This window comes from Musca vetustissima, unplaced genomic scaffold (genome assembly GCF_032173495.1).
Source record: "Musca vetustissima isolate MV318-11 ecotype Yass unplaced genomic scaffold, APGP_CSIRO_Mvet_v1 utg4668, whole genome shotgun sequence".
NCBI lineage: Eukaryota > Metazoa > Arthropoda > Insecta > Diptera > Muscidae > Musca > Musca vetustissima.
This window is the reverse complement of record NW_026879841.1, coordinates 1-26,994: the sequence shown is the minus strand read 5'-3', so window position 1 is coordinate 26,994 and position 26,994 is coordinate 1. Positions and strand designations below refer to the sequence as shown.

The window sequence follows — 26,994 nt, the reverse complement described above, 5'->3', positions numbered from 1 at the left end:
CGCTTAGTTTAGCGCGTTGGTCCAATGCTATACCTGGTTCATTTAGAACACTACTATGCCCAAAGGTACAGTTCCGCCAGAGTATTTGTTCGTGTAGCCATAGGGCGCTACGCGCAGCCTGACACTTAATGCTTAGGCCCGAAGGCTTGAAGTACAGCATTGCGTTCAGAGCTGCTTGTGGCGTACCCTTTCTGGCTCCTGTAACTAAAATTGCGGCGGCTCTTTGTACCTTGTCTAATTTACTAGATGTCGACTTGAGGCTCAGACAGTTCCACCAAACAAGAGAGCCATAGGACAAGATGGGCTTCACCACAGTGTTATACAACCAGTGTATAGTCGATGGTTTAAGCCCCCAGCTTTTCCCAATAGAGTTCTTGCATGCTCTCTTCGCCCGCTCCTCAACGTTCCTTTTCCATCGTAGTTGACAGTCCAGGATTGTGCCGAGGTACTTTGCTTCGGGAGATAGGTGAAGTTGCACCCCATCCAATGTTGGTGGAACAAAAACGCCGAGCTTACGCTTCCTAGTAAACATTACCAGTTCCGTCTTCGTTGGATTTACACCAAGACCATTTGCCTTGGCCCAGCGTGACAGCTTCAGTAAGGCCCTTTGCATAAGCTCACCACGTCGTCCGCGTAAGCTACAACTTTGATACCTTCCCCGTCCAATTCCCTCAAAATGATATTAATTACCAGCAGCCATAGTAACGGCGAAAGCACCCCTCCTTGAGGTGTGCCTCTAGTTACTGTTTTCCTGATTTTTGTATCCCCCACACTTGAATTTATAATTCTGCTGTTAAGCATTTTATTTATCCAATATGTCAGAGTATCAGGAATGCCGACTTCCCTAAGTGAGTGGTTTATGGATTCAAGTTTAACGTTGTTAAAGGCTCCCTCTATATCTAAGAAGGCGGCCAGCGTAAAATTTGAGTTTTCCATGTTCCTCTCAATATATCCCACCACTTCGTGCAGTGCAGATTCCACAGACTTGCTCTTTATGTATGCGTGTTGTGAGTTGCTGAGAGAAGTGGTGTCTATACGACTCCTTATCTCCAGGTCGATCAGTCTTTCGAGGGTCTTGAGGAGAAAGGATGATAGGCTAATGGGTCTATAGTCTTTTGGTGCAGAGTGGCTTGGTTTCCCTGCTTTGGGAATATAAGTGACCTTTACCTCGTTCCATAGATCCGGAACACACGAGAGAGTCAGACACGCAGTATAAATCTTCTCAAGGATCAGATAAATACTTGGCGAGGCATATTGAAGCATCGCCGGAAGATGGTACCCATGTCTTTGCAACCCGGGAAATGAGTCTCGGCTAGGAGATTAAGAGTCTCAGAACCTGAGTCCGTCCACGCTCCATCTTGCTTCTTAATACTACCTATGGACTTCGGGTCCTTGGATAGTAGTTTTCGAAACCTAGCAGCGTCGTTGACCCCTTCTATCGACTCACAGAAATTTACCCATGACATTTTCTTCGCGCGTTTTATCTCACTCTTGTATTTATTGAAACTAACTCTGTAGGAGTTCCAATCAGTGTCGAGTTTAGACTTATGCGCCCTGTTATACAGTCGTCTGGTCGCTTTCCTGAGCTCACCAAGTTCCTTGTTCCACCACACTGGCCGAGATTTCTTCCCAGGATGTGTGAGCGGACAGGATTCCTTATGGCAACATAGGAGAACGTCCGTTACATTTTTCACGGCCCCGTTGAGTTCCACAGCTGTTCCTAAGTTTGTGTTAAGAGTCAGCTGGGAGTTCGTTAGCCCCGTGATTTTCTCCCAGTTTGTTCTCCTTGGATTCCGATAAGGCTGTTGTCTATCTCCGTCAAAAGAGTACTCGAAGAGAATCTTTAAATGATCCGAGAAGGAACATTCATCAGATACCCTCCAATTTTTGATGACGGAGTCGTCTAGATTTGAGAAGGTTAAGTCAATGACCTCCTCTCTACCCCTAACTTTAAAAGTCGGGTCACTACCCCTATTACATATACGTAAATCATAGGATAAAATGAAATCAAAAACGGACTCACCTCCTTGCTACCCCATTGAAAATGGTGAGCATTTGCGTCGCATCCCAAGATAACATAACATTGCAGGTGCTCGTCATTTCATCGAGCATCTTCCGTACACATGTGCCTGGTGGATCCCTCTCCTCAAAGGGCATATAGACTGAGGAGAGCAGGGTGGCCTTCCCCGTCTTGTGCTCCAGCCTCACAGTGCACATGTCACCATTGCTGTAATTAGACAGAAAGATTAAATTTAAGCTCTTATTACCCACTATGCATGTTCTCACCTTGTCCCCCGTGGACGTGGCGAAGATATCAAAGTTGGCATTCCTTAGTCCAGAAACCATATTTTTATAAATATATGGCTCCTGAACTAAGGCAATGTCCACTTCCGAGTTCGTGAGGGACAGGAGTAGTTCGGCGGCTGCGGCCTTGCAATGATGCAGATTGATCTGCATTATGCGCAGCCTACGCCGCTTCCCCACTCCTACTGAGTTTCGGTGGATGTGTTCAGTCGGAACCGAACCCATCCTGAAGTTCAGTTTCCCCTCACGCTCCCTGAGATACTTATCCCCTGGTGGGTCAACCGCCACTTTCGCCACCATACCACCATCCTCGTTACAGGGAGTTAGATTGACCACAATCCAACTCGATGTAGTGAGGCTGGGGTTTTGTAGCGCCAGCATCTTCAGCAGGAGCTCCTTATCCACAGAAGGTGGGTGAACCCAGGCCGAAAGGACCCGTCTTGTCGGGATTTCTGCTAGGGAGACCGCTGCAAGGTTAGCTCCTTCCCAGAGCGCGCCAAAGCCACTAACGGTTTCCACAAGGAAATTTCTTGTTTAAACAGTTAATGACTTTTGCATCCTTCTGCATGAAGGCACTACCAAACTGTCGGTCCCCTTGGTCCGTCCCGCAGACGAAAGCCGACCGAAGGGCTCCTTCAAATAGCAACCAATGACTCTCACTGATTCTACCCTGAGGATCAGCTTTGTCTATGATTGCCACAAGAAGGTCTTCATCGGTGGCTACCTTAGTTGGTCTTTCATACGGCTTACGTCGTTGACTACGAGCCTTGGAGGTCGCCTTTCCAGAGGAGGTTGAAGCCTTCTCCGTACTCGGTCGTTTCTCCGCAGTTTGTAGTCCAACACAGGCCGCATAAGAGGTAGAAGGATCTACCAGACGAGAAGTCATCGTCTTCTTGGGTGAGGGTTGAGGACCCTCCGAAGAGCGGATACGCTTCACAGATTTATTCTGTGGGGCGACATCTGCTCTCCCAGGAGACGATGGTTCCTTCGCTGATTTTCCCTTCTTCCTGTTTCGACCACTCTTGGATCCACCCAGCGCCTTTGCCTCCCCCTTGTCGTTAGGCGCAGAATCGGGCTTTGAGACAGAGCCCTCTGCAGGTTGATCACCCTTATGGGTGACATTCTGTTTGGGGATACTCTCAGTAACCTTTTCCTGTGCTTTCTTACTCGGGTTCGGATCAGCACTGGGCTTCGGGTCAGAAATCGGCTTAGCACCTTTGTACTTTTGTGCGAGCAGTGAGATCCGGGAGGGAGATCTTGTCCATCTCGAGTTCACGATGGAGAGCGTGAGGGTAAATTCTCTCGAATTTCCTCACATATCTCATCTTACCCTTGATGAGGTGAACCTCCCTCTCCGAGATCAAATTCGCGTCTCGCCCCACGAATTTGCGAAGATACGAAACAACACGTTTGTAATGCTTCGCATCCGTCACTTCTCGGGCCTTCCCAACCTTCGAGCCACTGTCCGTTTCCGGGGGATCAACAGATTCCCCATCGTCGGACATCACCTCTGTTGCAGATTGCCTCTGAAGTTTGTCGGCAGGTGCCGACACAGAACCTGTTGAAGACAGACTGGAGGTCGGTTGGACAATAGGGTCCACATTTCCTTCGTTGCTGCTATGGCCATCCTCCTGTGTAGACTTGGCTGGGATCACCGTGGTGTCCAGCTCATCATCAGTTAGGGTAAGATTTAATAGCAGTTCCTCCAGAAGCGTGTCCACATTGCTCTTCCGGTACCAGTTTGTCTAACTGGTCGAAGAGTTCCTTACTTTGTTCCTCTAGACTATCGCGGATAGCGCGTCAAGTCCCGTGTAGGTCGTCCCCTCCCAGAACTGCAGTCCTGTCAGCCAAGGACTGATTTTCATCAGTCTTGACATTATCGTTAGCCAAATGAATTGCCGGTTCGTCAACGTTTTGTTTTGGAGTTGATGCACTTGTAGCAGGTACGGCTGTAGGTGCCAAGGCATCCACACCTAGAACAGCCGGATCACAATCGCTTGATCTCGACGACACGTGGCTTGTGACCTCACCAACGATTGCCGCCGGTACTGGGTTATTAACTCCCTGCACCGTAACTTTATTCTTTTTACTTCTTTATCCCATCTTAGTTGATTTATTTAGGGGCACTACCCCGATCCATTTTGGTCCACGGGGGATCCGAAGATCCCCAGGGTTTCCACAAGGCACAGAGAGAAGTTGATCTAGGAGACCTAGGTCAGTTTCTCTCTGCACATCATGGAGACCCCCTTCCCATCCGCCACCCGGGAAGACGCGCCTAGTAGGAGATTGGCAACTCCCCTAGGTCGGAGCTTGGTTCGATGAAAAAGAAATTTACATCGTTATCAAAACGTTTCGAGAATTTTTCCAATTTGTTCGAAAAGTACCAAGAGCTTGATGAATTTGTATCATCACCGTCTGTGTCTGGGCAGAAACGCAAAAGGTCTGCGAAAAAGGCTCCCAATAAAGTCGTGCCTAGTCGCAAACCCACAGTTTCTTTTGAGTCACAATCACCATCCGTCAATATCACAGATACAACGGAAACTGATTGTGTCCAGACTTATGCTAGTGTTGCGTCACATTCGGCCTCGGAAATCGTTAAGGATGTAAATGAAGTGATTAATCCAAAATCTGTGAGTATAAGTAGTGCTAGTCTGGAAAAGACTTCAAAACCTACTCACGGAAATCGGGAATCATCAGTTCAAACATCTAATGCGTCTTCCGTAGCTGTCACTAGCAATTCCCTCCAACCTGGTCAAAGACCATTATCTATGGCTCCCACCAGGGACGTAGCCAGGACTTCACTTCGGGGGCCCACTGAGAACCAAAAAATATTTTTTCTCGCGTTATCCTACACTATCGTTAGCTATTGAATAGTTCTACGACTTTTAAGGATTTATAACTATCTATATATACATATATATAAAAATGGAGATAAAAAATGTATACTAATTCATCAATTGAGAACGGCAGGACCGATTTGATTCAAAATTTCTTTCAGTTGTCGGTAATTACGGTGGGAAGGCTTTTATGAAATAACATTTTGAGAAAAATACGCGAAAATCTTGCAAAAATAATTTTAAAGAAACTGCTGGACCAATTTGACTCAAGGTTTCTGTTAGTAGTCTGTAATTGAAGTGGAAAGGTTTAAATTAAAGAACATTTTGAGAAAAATCCGCGAAAATGTTGCAAAATATATTTTGAAAGATATTAGAATTTCCACATGGTATGTATAGGTTGTGAAATTTTTCTCAAATAAAACACAGTAAGACATGATAAAGTAAAGATTAAGCGGTTCCATTATGCGGAGCCTATACCAAAAACTATACCGGCAATTATGAAGGAAGTTTCTTATCCTATGTGGAATACGGCAATTAAATAGATATTTTATAAATACAACACATATCCCATGTGAAACTTGATCGTGTCCTTAATAGGAAACAACACCAGGAATATCTTTGAGAAAATTGCCAATACATAGACATATGTTTTTATGTTTTAGTAAAAACGAGAACGTCTATCAAAATATTCAATAAAGTTCAATGATGTTACAAATACGTCAATAAATTTTCTTATATTCGCGAAGAATACGTTTAAATTCGAATCCTTCATATAGGCAATTCCTCATTACATGTTGTTTGTGTCTAACTTATATGTGCCTTTAAGGTACCTCAAATGTATTTTAAAAGAAGTGAAAAATATGTGCATGGTGTATCAGCTGTTTGTAATTGCATTGGGAAGGTTTTTACGAAGAAAATGTTGAGAAAAATATCAAAAAGTCGAGAAATTGGAATAATCGAATGTTGTGTTAGTTACATCGTTTATAACTCAAGAACGTCTGTACCGATTTTTTCGATTCAAAGGACTTATACATCGTATGTGATCAGAATAGCAAAATATGCAAACTAATTGTGAGATTCCGCCAAAACAAATATATTATCTAATATTTATAATGTGGCCCTATGTAACCTTAAACAACAACTTATTCAAGTGTTAAATTGAAATCAAGTTATTAAACAATGTGAGGATATAACAAATCCGATTACAAAATTTCATGATTTAGAGTTAAGAGAAAAACTGGCATTTACAATTAAATTAAAAATTTCCCCTTAACTGTCAAAAACTATATATAGAATAAATAGCAAACATATACAAATCTATAACGGCAATCTGAAAACAATTTCTTTAAAAATGAAATATACCTATAACTGAGCGGAAACCACTAAAATTCTACGTCAAATCTAAAATTTTTCGAGTTATATACTGATTTCAATATAAAGATCAAAAGGATAGTTGGACATGAACAAAATAATATTGTAATTAGGAATCCTTTAAGAAGGGACAAATAACATAATGTAAAAACATTGGAACAATAACCAAACATGTTCATCTATTAAAAAAAACATTTGTGCTTGGGCCTGCATTGGGGTACCAGTTAGTACTTTTTATTGACATAAACTTAGTGGCAAATGTTTTTTACCAACCTTATATTGATGCAATATTTATAAGGCAAAACAACGTTTGCCGGGTCAGCTAGTTTTCTATAAAATTCATGCTAAGAACCATTGCAAATAAATGTGATGAATAAATAAAAATTGAGTGATTTAATTCTTAAATGTTATAGAATTTGAACGACCAGGATTAAAAAATCACATCATCATATTGTTTTACTATGCATACACTTATTTTCAAATTTCACTTTATTAACGTGTTAAAAAATGTCCAATAACCCTGAACATACTGTAAATTGGAGGATGACCGTAATATAGGGGCCGCACTGAAACGAGGACCAATGTTAATAATTTTTGGTAAATAAATTTTGGTAAACCCAAAATATCACAGTACAGCCGATTCGGTTATAAAATGTTTTAACAATACTCAAAATACGAGGTACCGTTACATGAGAGCTACCGTAACATACAACGATGGAGGGTTAAAAATGGGTAAAAATATGCTGAAGCCAACAATTTTTTTGTCTTTTGCTAATTTTTGTCTTAAATACACCGTTTACAGACTTGTGCTCAACGACTGAATTGAAGAACAACATATTGACAATATAGTTCTAATGTATGGTTTTTCGATATTTCCCCCGCATTCAACTAAGCCGGATGCTGACATTTTGAAGCCGAAATTTCCCTGTTTTCGGACGAGCTAGTTGAAGCCCTAAACTTATTATAGGATCGTAGGGCTCGTGATTTCACTTCGATTGATGTATATCTCAAGAACATTTTTATAAAAAACCTATTTATTGGGTTGAACCCCGTGTGATTTTAGTTTTTTACGTGCTGAATCTACTGAGACCAGCCGTGTTCAAATCCGCCCAATAAAACTGCGGTCAAAATTACTTTGAAAATAGAAACATCTGCAAATACATAATTTGAGAATTCCGCGTGTATAATCGCTTTATTTTGTATAAAAATGCAAACATTTATAAGCCATATTCCTGAGTAAATGCATCATAAAATATAGCGATACGTGAATAATTTTATCCAAAATAGATTGGGAAGGCATATACACGGTTCTTGATGGATATGAACATATGAGATTTAAAAGCTTTCGAAATATTTACTCTTTGTAGGGGAGGAGCTAGAAGGAGTGTACCGATAAGTCCCATCTTACAACATTATACAGGTTTAGTTAAAATATTAGAGTGTCAAAGTTTGGCTCAAATACGATGGTATTCCCCATATTCGAACTAGATTTAAGTTTGAAAGATATATTACGATAGCTTGGACCAAATCGGACATTCCATTCGCTTTATATTAGATTTATGAATATTCAATACGTTCATATGAGATTTACAAGTTTTCGAAATATTGACCCGTGGTGGGGGAAATACTAGAAGGAGTGGACTAATGAGTCCCATCTTCCAACATTATACAGGTTCGATAAAACATTAGGTTTTGCATAACATTATACAGGTTTCGATAAAACATTAGGTTTTGTGCAAAGTTTGAAGGAAATCGGTTACTCCCTTCGAGAGTTATCTTGCACGTCAGCCAGCCTGACAGACACGCAGACGGACGGGCGGATATTTATAAATGAGTCCAATTTGTCTGAAACGGATTTGGTCCAAAGAACCATGGAGTATAAAATCAATATTTCGATGAGGCACATTTTTGCCGTAGCAAAGTATATATAACCTCATTAACCGTTAGGCGGAGGTCATAATAAAAACATTTTTTCTTTTTCGCAACTTCATATTTATAATCAGCATGTGTTAGCAATAAATTCAATCACTAACAAAATGAATGACTCTGACAGAAGATTAGTTCTCGGCGATTTTAATCTGCCATCCGTAAAGTGGCTTTCATTGCCAGATTCTGAGGCTCTAACACCCTTGACATCTGATGAAAATGTAAACCTATATACTTTTGAAATTGTAAATCGATTTAGCGACATAAATCTTTATCAAATAAATAGCATATCAAATTGTTACGATCGAACTCTAGATCTAGCATTTGTGAATTACACACAATATTTTCAAATAATTAGAATACATCCAGTATGTACTCCATAAAATAACTACCATACTACATTATCCATCCATCCAAAAATTATTCAATGTCATTTATATCTGTTCCTAATTATATTAAAACGGACTTATCTCAAACGTAAATTGGACCTCATTATTTATTTGTAAGAGTCATAGTGATCTAGAATTATCAGTATATAAATTTTATGATATCCTAAATAAATTTGTTCTACAATATGTTCCCACTGTTAGAGTTAGAAACTCGGAACGATATCCATGGGTCACATCTGGGCTTTCAAGTATTAAACATTATAAAAATAAACTTTTTTAAAAATATAAAATATCATGCACCAGTTGCCGCCTAATTGCAAAGATAAGGAAAGTTCAACACTGTACAACTTCCTTATGGGGACCCCCCCATTCTCGGGGTCAAAATTTTTTTAATTTAATTCGAGTGTATAGCTATGGTATGAACTAGGATAAAGCCAATCGGTGAAGATCTTCCTTATTTTTTAACTTGGTTTTTGGTTAAAAATCGGCGATTTTCCTAAAATATTTTTTCAAAGGTCCGCCATTTTATTAATTTTAGAGAGAAGTCAATAATCCTAGTTCATACAAGAGCCAGACATGTACTCTTTCTAACACCGTTGGAATTTTCGGATTCCGATGTTCCAGTTAAGAGTTATCATGCCCGCCATCAAAAATAAGGACTTCTCTTTAATTACAAAAAACAACAACAAAACAATTACAATTTTTTTTTTTGTAAATAATTTTTCTTCTCTTTTAAATCTTCAAATATATATGTGCAAAGTTACAAAACTTAACAAGCATTGGTATTGATTTACAGCCCATTGAAAATCTTGAAAAAATAAAATCGAGAAAGGGGGTTCCCTTAAGGGGACCCCCCATTCTCGGTGTCAAAAAATTTTTTGATTTAATTCGTATCTACTCTAATTCTAGAATGTTCCTACAAAATTTCAAGTGAAAATCTCAAGAACTCTTGAAGATATAGCCGATTTATTATGTCAGCATCAAGTGACGGCTAAAGGGCTTTTCAAACTTTAAACGCGTTTTTCTCACAACGAATGGCGGGCACGATAACTCAAAAACTAATAATCCAATCGGTTTCAAATTTTGACACGTTTCTCTGGGAGTGTGTAGCTCTCGTATGAACTAGGATAAAGTCAATCGGTGAAGATCTTCCTTATTTTTTAACTTAGTTTGTGGTAAAAAATAGGCGATTTTCCAAAAAAAAAAATTTCAAAGTTCCGCCATTTTGTTAATTGTTGTGCGAAGTCAATAATCCTAGTTCATACGAGAGCCAGACATTTCCTCTTTCTAACACAGTTGGAATTTTCGGATTCCGATGTTCCAGTGTGGAGTTATCATGCCCGCCATCGAAAATATGGACTTTTCTTTAAACCCAAAAAACAACAACAAAACAACAACAACAAATTTTGGTAAATTATTTTTCTTCCTTTTTAAATCTTCAAATATATATGTGCCAAGTTACAAACCTTTACAAGCATTGGTATTCATTTACCAGCCCATTTAAAATCTTAAAAATAAAAAATCGAGGATGGGGGGGGGGGTTCCCTTAAGAGAAAATTTACCTTGTTTAGACATTCATAAACACCACCGTGTTGGTGGTGGTTTAATTAATATTGTATGTTTGTGACAACTTATCATATAAAGTAGTTTTAAGTTGTGATGTATGTGAATCTTTCTGCGTTAAACTGCGTTTTGGTGGATTGGCAGAGCTTGTGACAGTTGTATACCAGCAGCATGGGGGCATTGATTCCTTTCGTAGTATTTATTAGAGTGTTTTTGATTCATATGCAAATGTGATTGTTTCAATTGTAATTTGTTTAGATCATCGAATTCTGTTTGATGCGTAGACACTGTAGATTTCTTGAGCTTATCATTATCAAAAATGCCATGCCAACTCCATGGTTCTACCTAATTGATTGACTATTGCTTAGTCAGCGATGTCCTGCAATAATGTTACCTGATATAGTTATACAATTGGTTGCATTTATTTTCAAATATTTTATATTCCTTTAAAATTAAATATATGCATATAAAATTAAATATATCCGTACTTAATAGAACATTCAAGATATTTTCACAATGATTCAAATTCGGAGCCATTTAAGATCCTACAAACTTCGTTTAACCACATAACAGCCATATTAAAATATACAAAATGTTAAAATATGCAAATGTTGATGAAAGTGCAGTTGTAATAGTTTTCATTTCTGAAACATCTTTCATACCGCCTCTAGCTTTACAGATTAGACTATTGGCACGCGAAGAAAGTTGGGTTGATTTAATAGGCTTTACTTCGTAATTCAATTGGCAGTATATATCGTCATGCTGTGAGTTTATCGCGGAAAGACAGACATTTTGATGTTCCTTAAAGATTAGTAATTCTAACCTTTCTTTTCTACAAATTGGGACAGTATCTAACGGGTGATAAAACTGAACGAAAGAACAAGGGCTAGACCAATCTGCAGCCCAACAGATGTTTAAATGTATAACCTCTTCAGCTAATATACGCGGTAATCTTTGCGAACTGAAGCGTATACTCTTATTAATGTAATCGAAATGCAGTTTTAATGATTTAATGGTCCAGATTATATGTGAAGCATATATATCGGTCTATTTTCTGATAAAAATAGAATTATTTTTATGAAGAAACGAATCAATTTTTCAACCTATTCGTTTTATGTTTTTGTTTGTTAAATATTTGGACCAAGTTGAGTTTATAGCTATTTTTGATGGACAAAGCTTATTTTTTAAATGCCATGACGTTTGTAAGAATTGACCAATTATCTAATCACCGAAATGTCAGTTTAGGTTTCTAGAAAATATTGCACCTTTACGAAACACCATTATTTTCGATTTTCTAGGTTAACTTTTAGACTTCTTTAGACAATATGATATTAACACATTAATCATATCTTGTAGTCCAAGATATATAATATATGTTTTTGCTACACTGACTCCTCCAGTAAGAATATTTAGCTGATCACTTAAATACAAGGAAAACAATAATGGACTTGGATAACACCAAATTGAACTGGAAACGACGTCGAAAAATGATTACCATTCCAAATCTTGCTTTCAGCATTTTCGTACAATAAATGTAAAATTCGAATTATTTTTAGATGATAATCCAATGCTTGAAAGTTTGTAAAACAAACCGGTATAAAATCAAAATCGGATACAAAAAATACATACATATGTTTGATTACCATTCCAAATCTTGCTTTCAGCATTTTCGTACAATAAATGTAAAATTCGAATTATTTTTAGATGATAATCCAATGCTTGAAAGTTTGTAAAACAAACCGGTATAAAATCAAAATCGGATACAAAAAATACATACATATGTTTGTGTTTAAGATGATTGAGCTTTACTATATGACAATGACGGTATATTTGCACGAGAAAATGTACACCAATTCATACTATCTGTGATTATTTTTGAAAATGTATCATTTGTGTTATTTTTGTTTCTTTTTTGACTCTATATGCACACATCATCGGCATATAGGCACAGAACAATTTTATTATACTTGTTAATTATGGGACTGATTTTATTGAAGACTATTTGCAAAAGATTTACGGAGAGAGGTGTTCCTTAAGTTGTTCAAAATTTAATGTGTATATCTGCGAGATGTAGTTATTAATATTAGCTCGAAAGGTTCGACCGGTTAAAAATATTTTATAAAGTTTACCATCTTTGATCCACAGTCCTTCGATATCAATGTATCGAGTATGACATGAGTACCAACACGACCAAAAGCCTTTTTGAAATCTATTGGAAGTATATATCGCTCATTTGCTGCAAGAAAGGCATAACTCAAAAAAACCTGATTTTCGAGTTAATGATAACGATTAAAATTCGCTATTTCTCACAAATACTCACGGCGAGAATTCGATTGTTTTCAATTTATCGCGTGCAAGCAGATTTAATAATGTAGCCGCATCAGCCTAGCTGTTGGAACAAATAAATGGCAAAAATGTTGTAGTAATTTAAAACCAACAAGTAAAAAAGGATCATTATAAGTTAAAATCTCCGAATTTTGAAGAGCTTGTCCGACAATACAATTACTACCATTTTCTAAATAAAATTGGGTAAAAAATCTTATGAATCGTTTTGTTTTTGCAATAATAGTTATTTGTAGTAAAAATTCGCCTATGCGGCTATCTTACTGAGTATACCAAGATGGCGAGTGGTAAAGTTACAATGAGTGAACCAGCGTTTGCAATAATAAGGTGATGCATCAAAACAAAAGCATTTGTTTTTTGCCCGACCATCTGTCATATTTTATTAATATTTTCCATGGTTGGCAACATTGCACATCGAATTCAACAAGATGCAATAATATTTGTTTTTAAATTTTTATCTAGTAATATTTCTCAAGATTGCACTTAGAATTCAAGTAGAAAACAAAAAGTCAGCTGCGCACTTTGACAGTTACACAAGTAGTCAGCTGCGCTAAATTAACTACTGTTAAGGCGACCAGATTTTGGAAATGAAAATAGAAAACATCAACAACAAATTAAACAATTTACTTGGATTTTTGCAGAAAAAAACAGTGAGCGGAGCAGTATAGTCGGACGGGGCCGACCATACGATACCCTACATAACTACCACGGAACTCTAACTTTCTGCTGATTTTTATTCCGAGCCTGGGCAATATTTCGTGATAGTTACGCCTTCTTGCCCGATTAGAGGTCAACAACACCTCTTTATTACACTGACATATTTGACATATTTTCCGAATATTACTTATATTCAGAACAGTGCTTCTAATTACTTGTCCATATTCCCTTCACAGTGGGTTGTGTTGTGATGTTTGGCTTATAATTGTGGCCTATAGATCGCCTCGAAAAAAACACACACAAAAAATTAGGTTTTCGGTCCGCTTCATCCCAAAATTATTATCTGATCATCATCGAAAATTACAGGCGTTGTCCTTGACCATAACTGGGTCCTCATGAAACATTTCAAAACGTTCAGCGCTACACTTCCGCAATCCAGTGTGGTAATTGGTTACTAAATAATATCGGAATACATAAGTACCTGCAAATATTTAAGTGTAACTCCCACATTCGAGTACATACTACAATATAAGTGGTATTAATTTAAAGGTCAACTACTCCTCTTGGATATACTATCAACTTCTCGGGTCTATGTTCTTCAGGAGTAAATATATTCCCTAAAGAATACACATTTTGCAATTTTTCAATTAATTTTCCCATTTGACCCGCTAAATATTGACCGATCTTTATCAAAGCAGGCATGCTTATTCTTTGGACCGATCCCCTTCTCCATGTAAAATTTCCTGATATTCGGGCCATAATTGGGGCCTCTGGAGCGACCAGAAAAACCGACAAAAATTAGGTATTTGGTCCATTTCATCCCCTAAATATTCACCGATCTTTACCAAATACAATATGGGTCTTCATTGGGCAGAATCCATCCTACATGCAAAATTTCGTGAAAATTGGTCCATAACTGTGCCCTGTATCGTGTTTACAAATTATAATGGACAGACGGACGGACACACATGTCTAGATCAGGCATGCTTACCCATACGCTACCGTAACTGGGGGTCGATTGGTAAATACATTTTCTCTTTCTTTCTCTTTACGTCAGTCGTTTTTAATGGTGCATTCTCAGTTACGCTCGCTCACACTTGCTCTCAATTTAATTTTGCCCAACACTGGTCTAGATCGACTCAGCTAGTCGAGATATGACGATCGGTATGCTTAAAGGTGAGTCTAGGACCAATATTTCGCGGCGTTACAATCTCTCGGGGCTGCACATAGCTATAATACCCTGACAACATAGTTGTGTAGGGTATAATTATATATGTAAAATAAATAATGTAATTTAAATGTTTTCAATGTAAAGATCACGTAGTCATAAGTTTACTATAAAAATATGTAACAAATTTTAATCAAAGTTTTAAAAATATAGCTGACAAAGATGACAGATAATAGAATAGAACAAACATTGTATAGATGACAGCCAGTTAAAATAGATGACTGTCCTCTAAAAAATATGGCGTATGGTCACCATTTCACAAACGTTTGGAACAACAAAAGTTCGCGAAAGCTTGTGAGCTGTTAAAAACTAAAATGTCATAAAAAAGTAAAAATCTATCTGGGTTCCCTTAAGATCTCTGAATTTGATTAGAGAGGAGGAAACTTCACCAAACCACAGACAAACGTACGCCACTTAGATAAGCGCATATGTTTTGAGTATCAAGCCTTTCGAGTGCAAGTATTTTTTACACTCGAGTATACTCTAACAAAAAAAATTCACGATCATTGCTAGAGTATGAGTGAGTAAGGGGTATACCAAACTCGCAAGTGATCGTGCAAGATTTATCAAGTGGCAAATTATGCTCGGTTCTTGTTGTTTTGTTTCAGATCGTGCAGTTCATTGTCGTGGAAACGACTATATTCATTGAATATACACACATTGAGGTTTGTGTGTGCTAGGTTAGGAAAAGATCTTCCTACATTGTAAGAAAAGGAAAACATATGTATTAAAGTTAAAAATTTTATAGTTATTTGTTTTATTTTAGGAAAAACAAACTCCTAAAAAACAAAGCAAAAGTAAACTCAAAATAACGATAAAATAATTGTGCTCAAATCAAAACATTTCCCTGCGAAAATCAAATGCGTATAACACACTCAAGTGCACAAACCACTTAATTGTAAAAGAAGTTATTTGTTCTTTTCGTTCTGGTCGTATGGTGAAAATTAAAAATTTAAATTTCAAGGAAGGTGCACTTCTGTCAAACTCTATTTTTGAGACAAAGTTTTTGAATCTTATGATGGCCCAATAAACAGGTCGTGTAATAAGCGACATGATTTCACCCGAACTGTTCGATTTTCTAAAAAAAAAAATACAATTACAATTGCAGAACTTAACTGAAATTTAAACATGCTTTCCCAGGTATATTTTTTTAACAAATTATACTAATGAAATAAGTATTCTACAATTTTATTTTATTTCTAGTTTACTTTCCCTCAAGGCCTACGATGGTGATGTTGGACAAAATAGTAATTTAGAATTTACAATCATGGACGACATCAGTAATCAGTATTTCCAAATTGATTCATTAACTGGAAATATACAACTTTTACAAAAGTTAGATTACGAATCAAAAAATATATACAAATTTAACGTTATGGTGAGTATTATGTGAGATATCTTAATATGTAAATTTATATTATATGAGTACATACATAAATTCATATTGTGAGTTTTATTATAAATACTAGCTGGACCCGTGGCACTTCGCTGCCCCTGCCAATGTTATATACGTTAAATTTGAATAGCAGCTAAACTAATTTTAAGATTAATTAATTAATTAATTTTAAGATTAGACAAACCCTGGATTTTTGTAAGCTCTATGCTTAACACTAAAAAATGTGTGAAATATTATTAAAGTTATTGAATTAATAGCGGTTTTCTGTAATGGTGGTAAATTTTGTTTTCTTGAAACTTAAAAACACTGTTTTTCAATATACATACAATGAATTTTATGTATTTCAAAACATATCCTTATCGTCCGGATGATCCGTATTTTCATCCAGATGTATAAATACTTTTGATGCTATTATTCCGCATCCACGCGGACTTTTAAAATTTGTCTAACCTATGTTACTTCCATGGGATCGCGTTACGCATGGACATTTAAGTAAAAGCTGTTCAGTGTTTTTTGGGTCCACAAACAATATATTTTCTATATAAATATATATAGATTCAAATGCAATAAGGAGTAAATTTTACCTTCATCGTACCACGCTCTTGTCGTACGGATGCGTATTTACACCCACGTTACTCAGATAACTCCGCATCCACGCTGAAGAAGTATATATAACCTATGTTATTCATAATGCATGTCATGGCGTTCTGTGAAAATCTCAGTAGAATCTGTTCAATTTTTTGGGTAATGTTAAGTAGTAGTAAAGTCAGACAGTGCCGACTATATGATACTCGTTATCAATTTGGGTATATGACACATATTTATCCTATCAGACGTTCGAAGGAACATTGACGTGAAATTGAACGAACTTAAAGATGTCATCTATATCTATATGTAAATAGACTAACAACAGTGCCTACACATGTCATTATGCAGCCTATGCTAAATTTTGATAATCGATTTAAAGCAAACTTGAGAAACACTATTTGATATGCTACACTTTTCAAATTTAATCTCTATCAATTAGCATGAATAGGTCGAAATTATATATGGACGCTATGCTATATCTATATCTGAACCGATATCAAGGAACCTTGCCAGAGATAAATTTATTTTAACTTCAGTACGCTGTGTCAATCGGCCTAGATATGGTTCTTTAGTGCACCATCGGACGAAAATATATGTAGTAGGTATATGTAACTTAGCTCACATCATTTTAGACTTAATTTAGTACACTATACCAAAAATCGTGTAAATCGAGGAATATATAGGGGCTTTAGTGCTCCAATAACATAAAATCGGACGAAAATATATATGGGAGATATATCTAAATCTGAACCGATTTGCACGAAACTTAACACACATCATTCTAGACTGAATTCAGTATTCTATGCCAAATTTCGTGCAAATCGAAGATATATAGGGACTTTGGTGCACCATTTACATTAAATCGGACGAAAATATATATGGGAGCTATATCTAAATCTGAACCGGAAGAACCCTATTGAAATTGGTGAAACCCAATTTCAATAGGGTTCGTCCTTGGTTCAAATTAATGAGCTGTACCAAATTTCATACAAATCGGATTATAAATGCGACCTGTACTTTGTTTACAATTTAACATCTACAGACGGACTGACGGGCATGGTTAAATCGACTCAGAAAGTGATTATATGCATATTCTCAAAAGGAACCATGGGTCTACCTCGATTCCTTTTGCCTGTTACAAACATATGCACAATGACATAATACCACGTACCAAAGTGCGGTGAAGGGTATAAAGAGGGCAAATATGTGTACAGTACTAATTTGTGTATACAGTCCAAATTATTGAAATCGCTTCGCACTCGAACTGTACTAATTCTGTCATCAGTATCACTTTTTTGATTGTGATATATCTACTTTTATCATTTTCATTAAAACAAATTGTGAATTGGCAACACCTACATAAAGGTGGTTTGTGAACTTAGTAAACACGTAAACTCGTATATCCACCATTGGAAAATATATATCTGAGGTTTGTGTATTTACTAAAATGTTGCTATATTTTGCCATTTTTACCATTGCCTATTTTCAACATGGCTAATTCTGATCTAAAAAAGGGACAATTTGTATGGGGGCTATTGGTTCCCCTGCCCCATCAAAAAATTAAGTACCCTATGTTACCACAAATGTACTCAAAAATCGACTGTGAAAATTTCATGAAAATCCGTTCAGTAGTTTAGGAGTCTATAGGGAACACTTATCAAACAAACAAACAAACAGAAATTCATTTTTATATATATAGATGTTTTTGATGGAAGTTATACCAAATCTTCTATTTGGCGTCGTCAACATAAATATTTGGAATTTGTGATAGTTGGCTTGTAGTTTATTCTATACCTTCTCGAAATAATACCCATTTGATATACTAACTTAATTTCTCAAGTAATAGACACATGATTTCAGATTTTTATAACTGTAAATAAAAATTTGGTCGTATTAGTCATTCCGTTTTTGGATATTAGCATATATTACTGATGCATACGTTTATTATAACCTTCACCATTATTTGGAATGTATATTAAATTCATCATTCCGTTTGCAAGACCTCGAAACATTCACCGGAGCCCCCACAAAGTTTATATGTATATTCTTGTATATGTATATTCCGACTGTCTTTTGAAATCACTATAGACCAATATTTAATATACAGCTTTCAAATTTTGCACTTACATTGTCATTACACTTAGAATTTGGTGTTGAAAGTGATCCACGTTTTGGTATAACCCCCATACAACGGTACCATATTTACCCCATATTCGGTATTTTTGGGATTTTTTGGACGTTTATTAAGTGAAATGGGGGTAATTTTTTTCCTTGAGTTTCCATTGGGTAGAAACACTCTCGCTACCGATATCGGTCTACTTTTCACCATAGCCACATAACGCACTTCAATTAATCAGTATTTCTGCCACGTATCGAATGATTTGTTTGTTGGATTTGTGTTGTATTAAGAGATTTCGAATTTTGTTATGAAAATGGTAGAGTGGTAATGTGGCCGTAGATTTATTAACTTAGGAGTATTGTTTTGTGATTTGCAGTGAATGCTGATTGTAGTTTTCTTTTAATTTTGTATCGTTTGCCTGATTTGGTTTTTCTTTTGGATTCGTTTGGCTTTAGGCTTTTGTTAATAAAAAACGCTTTTTTATTTTCTATTTTTTAATAATATTTATTATTTCCAATATTTTGATAGATTCTCCAATCATCAGGGAACTACAATTACATATATATTAAAAGATTACAAGGTTAGGTTAGGTTGAAAAGAGGGGTGGATGATACCACCATATGTCCAACATGAGAAGGACATACACTTAAGCCATATGAGGCCTGTTGTGCGCTCTAGATGCGCGGAGAAAAGTACAAATCAAGAAATAGTGAAGTGTTTATTAAAAAAAGGGAAAAACTTTTGGGTTTGATTCCCTATGAATCTAGGAATTCCGTGTTTTTTGCGAACTCCTGCAGTCTTTTCCATTCACACCCCCTCAGATCGCTTAGTCCGTGAAGAGTGTCATTTCCCAAGAATTGTCTCCGATGGAATGTAAATGCTGGGCAATGGCATAGGAAATGTTCCACTGTCTTCCCCACACGCTCTGCACTCGTTACTTCCTTCGCATCCAATCTTGAGTAGATGTGCCTTTAGGCCGAGGTGTCCCGTCAGAATTCCCGTCAGTCGGCTTATTTCTTTTTTGTTTAACGTTAGGATTTGCTTAGTTTTGTCTTCACTTAGGTCGCGCCGTAAGATTTTGGTGATTTTTCCTGTCCCCTCATTATCCCAAAGGAGTTTGTGGGTCTCATGTGCCCATTTCCTCATTTCTTGGGGTGTTTCGCTAAAGGGTTTGGCGGTATACACCTCTATTGTGGGTAGTGCAATGGCACTCCTGGCTAGTTGATTTGCTATCTCATTGCCTATGATTCCTTGGTGACCCGGTACCCATATAATTCGTACAGGTCCTTGTTGTGAGAAATCATTAATGGTTTTTATACATTCCAGTACAGTTTTGGATTTAACTGTTCTGGAAGATATTGCATTTATAGCTTGCTTGCTGTCCGTAATAATATTTACTGTATTTTGTCTTTGGTTTGAAACTAACCAGTTATGACACTCTGTTATAGCTTGAACCTCCGCCTGTAAGATTGTTCTGTGATCCGTAAGACGAAGAGAAATTTCGGTACCCGGTTCTTCGATAAAAAGTCCCAGTCCAGTTTTTTCTCCTAGTCGAGAGCCATCCGTGTAGCAACAGTTACCAGGCGGCATCTGAACTAGTGTTCCGCTATTCCATTGTTCTCTATCTGGTATTATAGTTTCGCACCGTGTCACTACTCTCGTTTCAGGTATACGGTCTGAATCAAAGATATTGAAAGTCGACTCATTTGTTGCTTGTAAAATGTTTTTATGCGGTGTGTTGTGTCCGGTATCTATCCACTCCTCCATTGCTTTAATTCTTAAAGCTGCAACCGCCGCTTCATATTTTATTTGGATGTCTATTGGATGTATATATAATATTGCCTCCAAAGCCCTAGTTGGTGTTGTACGCATTGCTCTACATATACCTAGGCAACACGTTCTTTGAACTTTCTGCAACGTTTTTGCGTTACATTTTTTATGCATTGCTGTCCACCAGACAACAGACGCGTATGTTAGAATTGGTCTAATAACGCTCTTATATATCCAGTGTATCATCTTTGGATTGAAACCCCATTTAGAGCCTACGACTCTTCTGCAGAAACACCAGCATCTTTGGGCCTTGTCAGCCCTTTCCTGTATGTGGTCTTTCCATTTAAGTTTCTTGTCTAGAATTACTCCCAGATACTTAACTTTGTTTGATATGGCTATCGTTTTGTTTTGGAAGATGGGCTCTTCGTACTGAACTATTTTTGTCTTTCTAGTATAAAGACATATCTCCGTTTTGTCCGGATTTACGTTTAAGCCCCTCGGTTTTGCCCAATCGTATGCGATTTTTTAGCACCGTTTCGGCTTTCCTGCATAGTAAGTTTGGATTCTTTCCCCTAAGTCTGCATAACAGACTGGTTCAAATCCTTCGTCGGTTAAGTTCCTTAAGAGTCCGTTTATGGTGGTTACCCACAGGAGCGGTGACAGAATCCTTCCCTGTGGTGTTCCCTGACCTACTTTGTCTCTGATTATTATATCATGTATGCTAAAGCTTATCCATCTATTCCTTAGCATATAGTTGACCCAGTCTATGATTGCCCGGTCCACTTGGAAGGTATCTGGGGATTGGATAAGCATATTAGTGCAGACATTGTTGAAGACTCCTTCAATAATGTCAGCACTAATACGCTTATGAAGACTACCCTGGCTTCCTGCCAGGCTTTCGGTGTGTACGTCAACCTTAAACAAGCATTAAAGAGTGCGGCTAGATGTGGTGATAAAAAACCCGCCTCTTTTTGTAACAACGCGGGGAAGACATTATCTGGTCCTGCCGCTTTCAATGGTGAGAAGCTTTTTAGGGCTTCTAACACTATTGACGTGTCAATAATTGGTTCCTCTGATCTTTCTTCCCTATCTGTCATGACATCGTCCATTGTCGGTGTATTCGATGGGAAGTGAGCATTCATTAGGAACCTTAGTGTTTCCTAGATTGTTTCTATCCTATTACCCTCGCCGTCTACCATAGTTTCGGGTTGGGTGTGGGTCTTGGATAGAAATTTCTTGATTTTTGAAACATCGTTGACGCTATCTACCTGTTCGCAGAACAGCTTCCATGAGTTGTGTTTGGCGGTTCTTGTTAATTTATTGCATTCTTTCTGTTTATCGTGGAAGTTGTCCCAGAATACTACGGATTTTTGTCGGCGTGCTCTGTTGTAAAGCCTTCGGACCTCTTGTCCTTTGTTTCGAATCTCCCCTGTCATCCAGGTTTTTTCATAGGCAGATCTCCTTTCTCGAAGAGGACAACTTTCTTCGAAAGACTTTACAATTACTCCCGTTAATTTGACGTTCCTGTCTATGTCATTCGTGTCTAGGCATTCATAGTTTGGTTGCCCTAAACCCTCCTTGACTAGTCTCTCGAACTTTATCCAGTTAGTTTTGGACTTGTTACGGAAGTGTATTGGTTTCGGCGGTGGCCGTAGGATTTTGAACAGAATATATTTGTGGTCAGAAAAGAAGTGCTCTTCTGAGACCCTCCACTCCTGTACATCATCTATTAAGTTTGCTGAACATAATGTTATATCTAATACTTCCTCTCTAATTCTGTTAACAAAGGTAGGTTTATTGCCTATGTTAAGTGTTATCAGATCGTTAGTATTCAAACAATCTAAAAAGGCCTGGCCCCTTTTGTTAGTATTTGTACTGCCCCACGCAATATGATGTGAGTTAGCATCACTACCAATTAGTACTTCGTTACCTGTTTCCTGTGCTTTCTTCGCCAGTCGCTGCAGCTCCGCCGTTGGTGGTGGTATCGGCGAGTCGAACGAGATGTACACTGAAGCCAGGTAAATGTTACCACTCCCCTGTTTCAGTACAGTGGCGTCCGATGTTGGCAACTCTGGGGAGAAGATAAAGCATAAATTTTTATGACATATTATACAGGTTCTCGGACGAGACCCCGTATTTGCATAGAAGAGTTGGTAATTTATATGGCTTAATCCAGAGAACTTGTTTTTAATTGTCTAAGGTTCCTGGATCAGTCCGATGTGTATTTTACCTTTTATAATTTTTTCCATCAGGGCCAGGGTTGCCATCTCGCTCCGATGGAGGTTGATCTGGATGACGTCAATCAGTTGTCCTCCAGTAACCGGTTTTCTTGGGAGTCTGTGATATTCACATCTGCTTCCTCCTCTGTGTTGCTGGGAATTATCCCCTCGCTGCTTTCTTTGGCTTCATCGTCTCCAATTCTTGCCTTTCCGATTTTGAAGTAAACGGCATTGGACACGTAGTACGCCTTGCCTTTGGTCTTAGCCAGACTTGTCATTGAAGACCTGTCTAAGCCTAACACGAGGAGAGTCCCTTCCTCCTCCCTGTGGAAGACTTCCCATTTCTTCACGTGCAGCGTTTTGTTTTGTAGGCTGAAGACCTTGAGCATGCGTTCCGTGTCGAAATCGCTGCCCAACCTTTGACGAAGACTGTAGCCTTTTGTATTTGAGGAATGTCTTTTTTCCTCACCAGCTTGAGCTTCATTATTCCATCTATTGGTCCAATGCTTGCCACTATATTTCTCAGGGCTACTATGCTTTTTGGACTTCAAATTTCCAGCATTAGATATTCCCCTTTGAATTCGCAGCTATTCATTTCTATAGAGTCCCCTCCTTCCAGTAGGTACTCCATTATCTTGGTATTGACCACATTTAATACTTCTCTATGGGTCTCCTTCTTTAGCTTGCCGGACGCGCTATTTCCGTCGATCACTGCATAGCAGAGCTCGTCTCGATAGCGCTTCCTGGCAACCTTGGCGTAAGACGGCGGCTCCTTACCATCTGTTGCTGTCATCTTCCTCTTTCGCAACTTCCGGTTGGTCCTTTTGGGATTCTCGGTCTTTGCGGAGGATTCCGACTCAGCACCCGTCTTCCTGATATCAGAGCCAGCCTCGTCTGCTCTCGTCAGTGGATTCTCGTGAAAGTCTCCTTTGACGTTGGTTTGGCTCAGCTTTCTCTTATTATCATTAGACGGGAAGTTCTTTTTCTTTTTGGCGGATTTGACAGTCGCCTGCTCATCCGGAGACCTTATCCTCTTTACCGCATCCGCAGAAGTGGAGGAAAGGTCAGGCTTATCCTTTTGAGTTTCTGTCTGTGACTCGCTCTTTTTGTTTATCCGGTTCAATCTAGCCAACTTCCGCCTTTGTGCCCCAGACAACTGCTACTTCCTAGTTGTGAGTTTGGCGATGTTTTTACTCACCTCCTCTATCATCTTGTCAGCCTCATCTTTCTTCCGGCTCTCCAAGACAGTTATGTTTGTCTGATTATCATGATCAGACTCAGAGTTCGAAGTTGAGTCCCCTCCTGTCTCTGAAGGCTGGGTCGAGATTGCTCTTCCCCTGTGGTTCCTCAACTTCGAGTTGGTGTTGCCTGAAAGCTGAGTGCTTGTAGCTATACCTTCGACTACAGATTCCAAGACACCCACATCTGTAGGAGACGGGGCGTGACTCGTGGGCAGATCAACGACACCCGCCGGTACTGAGTTATTTAGGCTCTGCACCGTAACGTTTATTATTTTTTCTTCTTTTTCCATCTTTGTTTTTTGTTTTAGGGGAACACCCCCATAGTTAGTTTTGGTCCGCGGGGACAGAAGCCCTGGAGGTGGGTGATCAAACTATTCTATTACATACAGCCTGCGCTGGTTGTAATTGATTAGTATGATCCTCCACCTCACCCCTATCCGCCACCTGGGGATGCGCCCGGTAGGAGACTAACAACTCCCTCGGGAAACATTACAAACAATCACAAATAATTAACAGAAAACCCCGTGTATATGTGATGGTTTTATTGTTGTTCTTGTAGCAGTTTATATGAATTGTATATTTTCCTGTTTAATTTTCCTCCAGTTCTTCTCCAGATTTAGAAATGCAGCTACCTCCACTGGTGGTAACCACAAAATTTCCGGAGTGAGGTGGGTAGATTTGGCTGGGCAATTGAATAAGTGCAGTGTGGTATGAGGGCCTGTACAACATGCTGGGCAGACATCCTGCATCTGGTCATCAATCCGTGGTCAATACGAATTGAGCCGACTACACCATCCAGAACGTAACTGGGCCAAAACTACTCTGGTTTTTTCTGGGCACCTGACGTTCTTCAGCTGCTGCTGCTGGGGTGAGCTCCGAGGACGGCATTCACTTTGTAACCGTTCAGCGCTGCGGCTGAATATATGTTTTTATATGTTTGTCATGGTTTTGTATATTTTGTCGCTGATTTCGCTTGTCTTTTTTTAGAATTAGTTATAGTTTTCTGGTACATTCGGACATTTATTTTCTATATTAAGGGTGATTTTCCCCATGTTAGGTGTACTGTACAAATTGTTGTCAATTTTTATTGTTTTTTAATCTGTAGGTGATTTTTTCGATTCTTAATTTACATGATTTACCAAATCAAAGTTGTTTTTTTTTAATATATCTGCAAATAAATTGCAGTAAGTAAATAATAAATTGGCCACCTTAAAGTCGATGTTTTTCATCGAAATCGTTATTTACGGAAAAATAGCATGAAATGATTTTCTACTTTCATACAGTAAATCTCTTTACACATATATAGAAAAATGTCCTGACTCCGAGTCCGTGCTAAAATTATCGATGTTTTAATTTTGGACATAACAAAAAAATGTTAAAATTTATTAAAAGGCTTCGCAGATGGAAATTCGATCCATCCTATTTTTCTGTTAATTGGTATGGCACCCACACGTAGAGCTTTTTTTTAAACCAGCTTTGTGTAAATGGTTTAAACAGTTTTATGGCCGATTTTTAGCTCCTGGGCGATGTTACGACTGCTAACCTGCCCGTCAACTTTGATCATTTCTCCGATTTTCATAATGAATTTCTTTCTTTCTTAAGGTGGGATCACATGATTGTCGCAATGCGCCAATTTAAACCAATTTTTATTGTCCAAAGTTTTACTACAATAAATAAATTGTCACAATCAAATTCTCTGCGGTCACATGATTGTCCAACTTTTCATAAATTTGATTGCCGCATATTGTCTCAAAACCATCAAGTGACAATTATTGTCCAACTTCAGTCACACGATTGTTCTACTACACGGCAAATATCAGAAGCAGCTGCTATGTGTCAAAGTTTGTTTATTAAAAATGTTAAAGCATTTAAAAATTTGTTTTATTAAGATGTGTTCTTTAAAAAAAAAGAAAATTGCAGCAGCTATAATTATGGTGTGTGCATTTGACGATGAGAAAAATGAAAGGAAAGAAAAGAAAAAAAAAAGTAAATAGAAGTACGTGGGTCAGAGAGTGGCTCACAAAAAGAAGCACTGATGGTGCATATGACAAAACATTAATGGAATTCCGGGAAATCGAAAACCAAAAGTTTTTGTTTAAAAATTTTATCCGGATGGATGACGAAACGTTTATCGAATTGTTGCAACTAGTGTCACCATATATTAAAAAACAAGACACAAACATGCGAAAGGCTATTCCCGAACAAATACGCTTAGCTGTGACACTTCGATTTCTTGCATCTGGTGACAGTTATAAAAGTCTTTCGGTCTTCTTCCGTGTTGCCCCAAATACCATATCACTTTTCGTACCAATTGTTTGTGATGCTATTTATAAAGCGTTAAAAGGTGCATACATAAAGGTATGAAAAATCTAAATACACACATATTTATGCTTTTTAATTGACTTATTATTTCTTTTGATATGTATGTAGATACCATCCACGCAGGAAGAATGGAATGTCGTTGCTTTCAAATTTAACAAACTATGGAACTTCCCGAACTGCATAGGGGCGGTTGACGGCAAACATGTGCAAATTATAGCACCACCTAATTCAGGAAGCACCTTCTATAACTATAAAGGTACACATAGTATAGTGCTAATGGCAGTTGTTGATGCCGAATACAACTTTTTATACGTTGATGTTGGCTGTAATGGTCGTGTGTCGGATGGTGGAGTCTTTGGAGACTGTACTTTTCAACGTGCTTTAAACAATAATGAGCTAAATTTGCCACTTCCAAAACCATTGCCAGGTCGTCAAGCAAATGTTCCATTTGTTTTGGTTGCGGATGATGCTTTCCGCATGCAGAAACATTTGCTGAAGCCATATCCTGGTAAAAGTTTATCTGCAGGTCAGAGAATATTTAACTACAGGCTATCGAGAGCACGACGTGTTGTAGAAAATGCATTTGGCATAATGGTCAAGCGATTTCAAATTTTTTCACGCCCTTCCAAGCTTAATGCAGAGAAAACAACCTCTACAACTCTAGCTTGCTGTGCATTACACAATTTTTTGTTAAAAAAAAATTTAAATTATACAACGTCGT

The 26,994-nt window shown here is 38.0% G+C and overlaps 2 protein-coding genes across 2 annotated transcripts in view; both read left to right on the top strand.

Moving 5' to 3' along the window:
- LOC133324972 (fat-like cadherin-related tumor suppressor homolog) overlaps positions 1–21,625 on the top strand; it is a 117,973-nt gene extending 96,348 nt beyond the window's left edge. The window contains exons 10-11 of the mRNA XM_061533795.1: positions 15,822–15,996; positions 21,239–21,625. Of these exons, the coding sequence (XP_061389779.1) occupies positions 15,822–15,996; positions 21,239–21,625 (562 nt within the window). The remainder of the gene's footprint in view (positions 1–15,821; positions 15,997–21,238) is intronic.
- A 3,928-nt stretch (positions 21,626–25,553) lies between these two features.
- LOC133324970 (uncharacterized) lies at positions 25,554–26,990 on the top strand (the record flags this gene model as incomplete). Its single annotated transcript, XM_061533794.1, has 2 exons — positions 25,554–26,309; positions 26,382–26,990. Coding segments are annotated over exons 1-2 (1,017 nt in total), but the record flags the coding sequence as incomplete, so codon positions are not given.
- Positions 26,991–26,994: the final 4 nt, after the last annotated feature.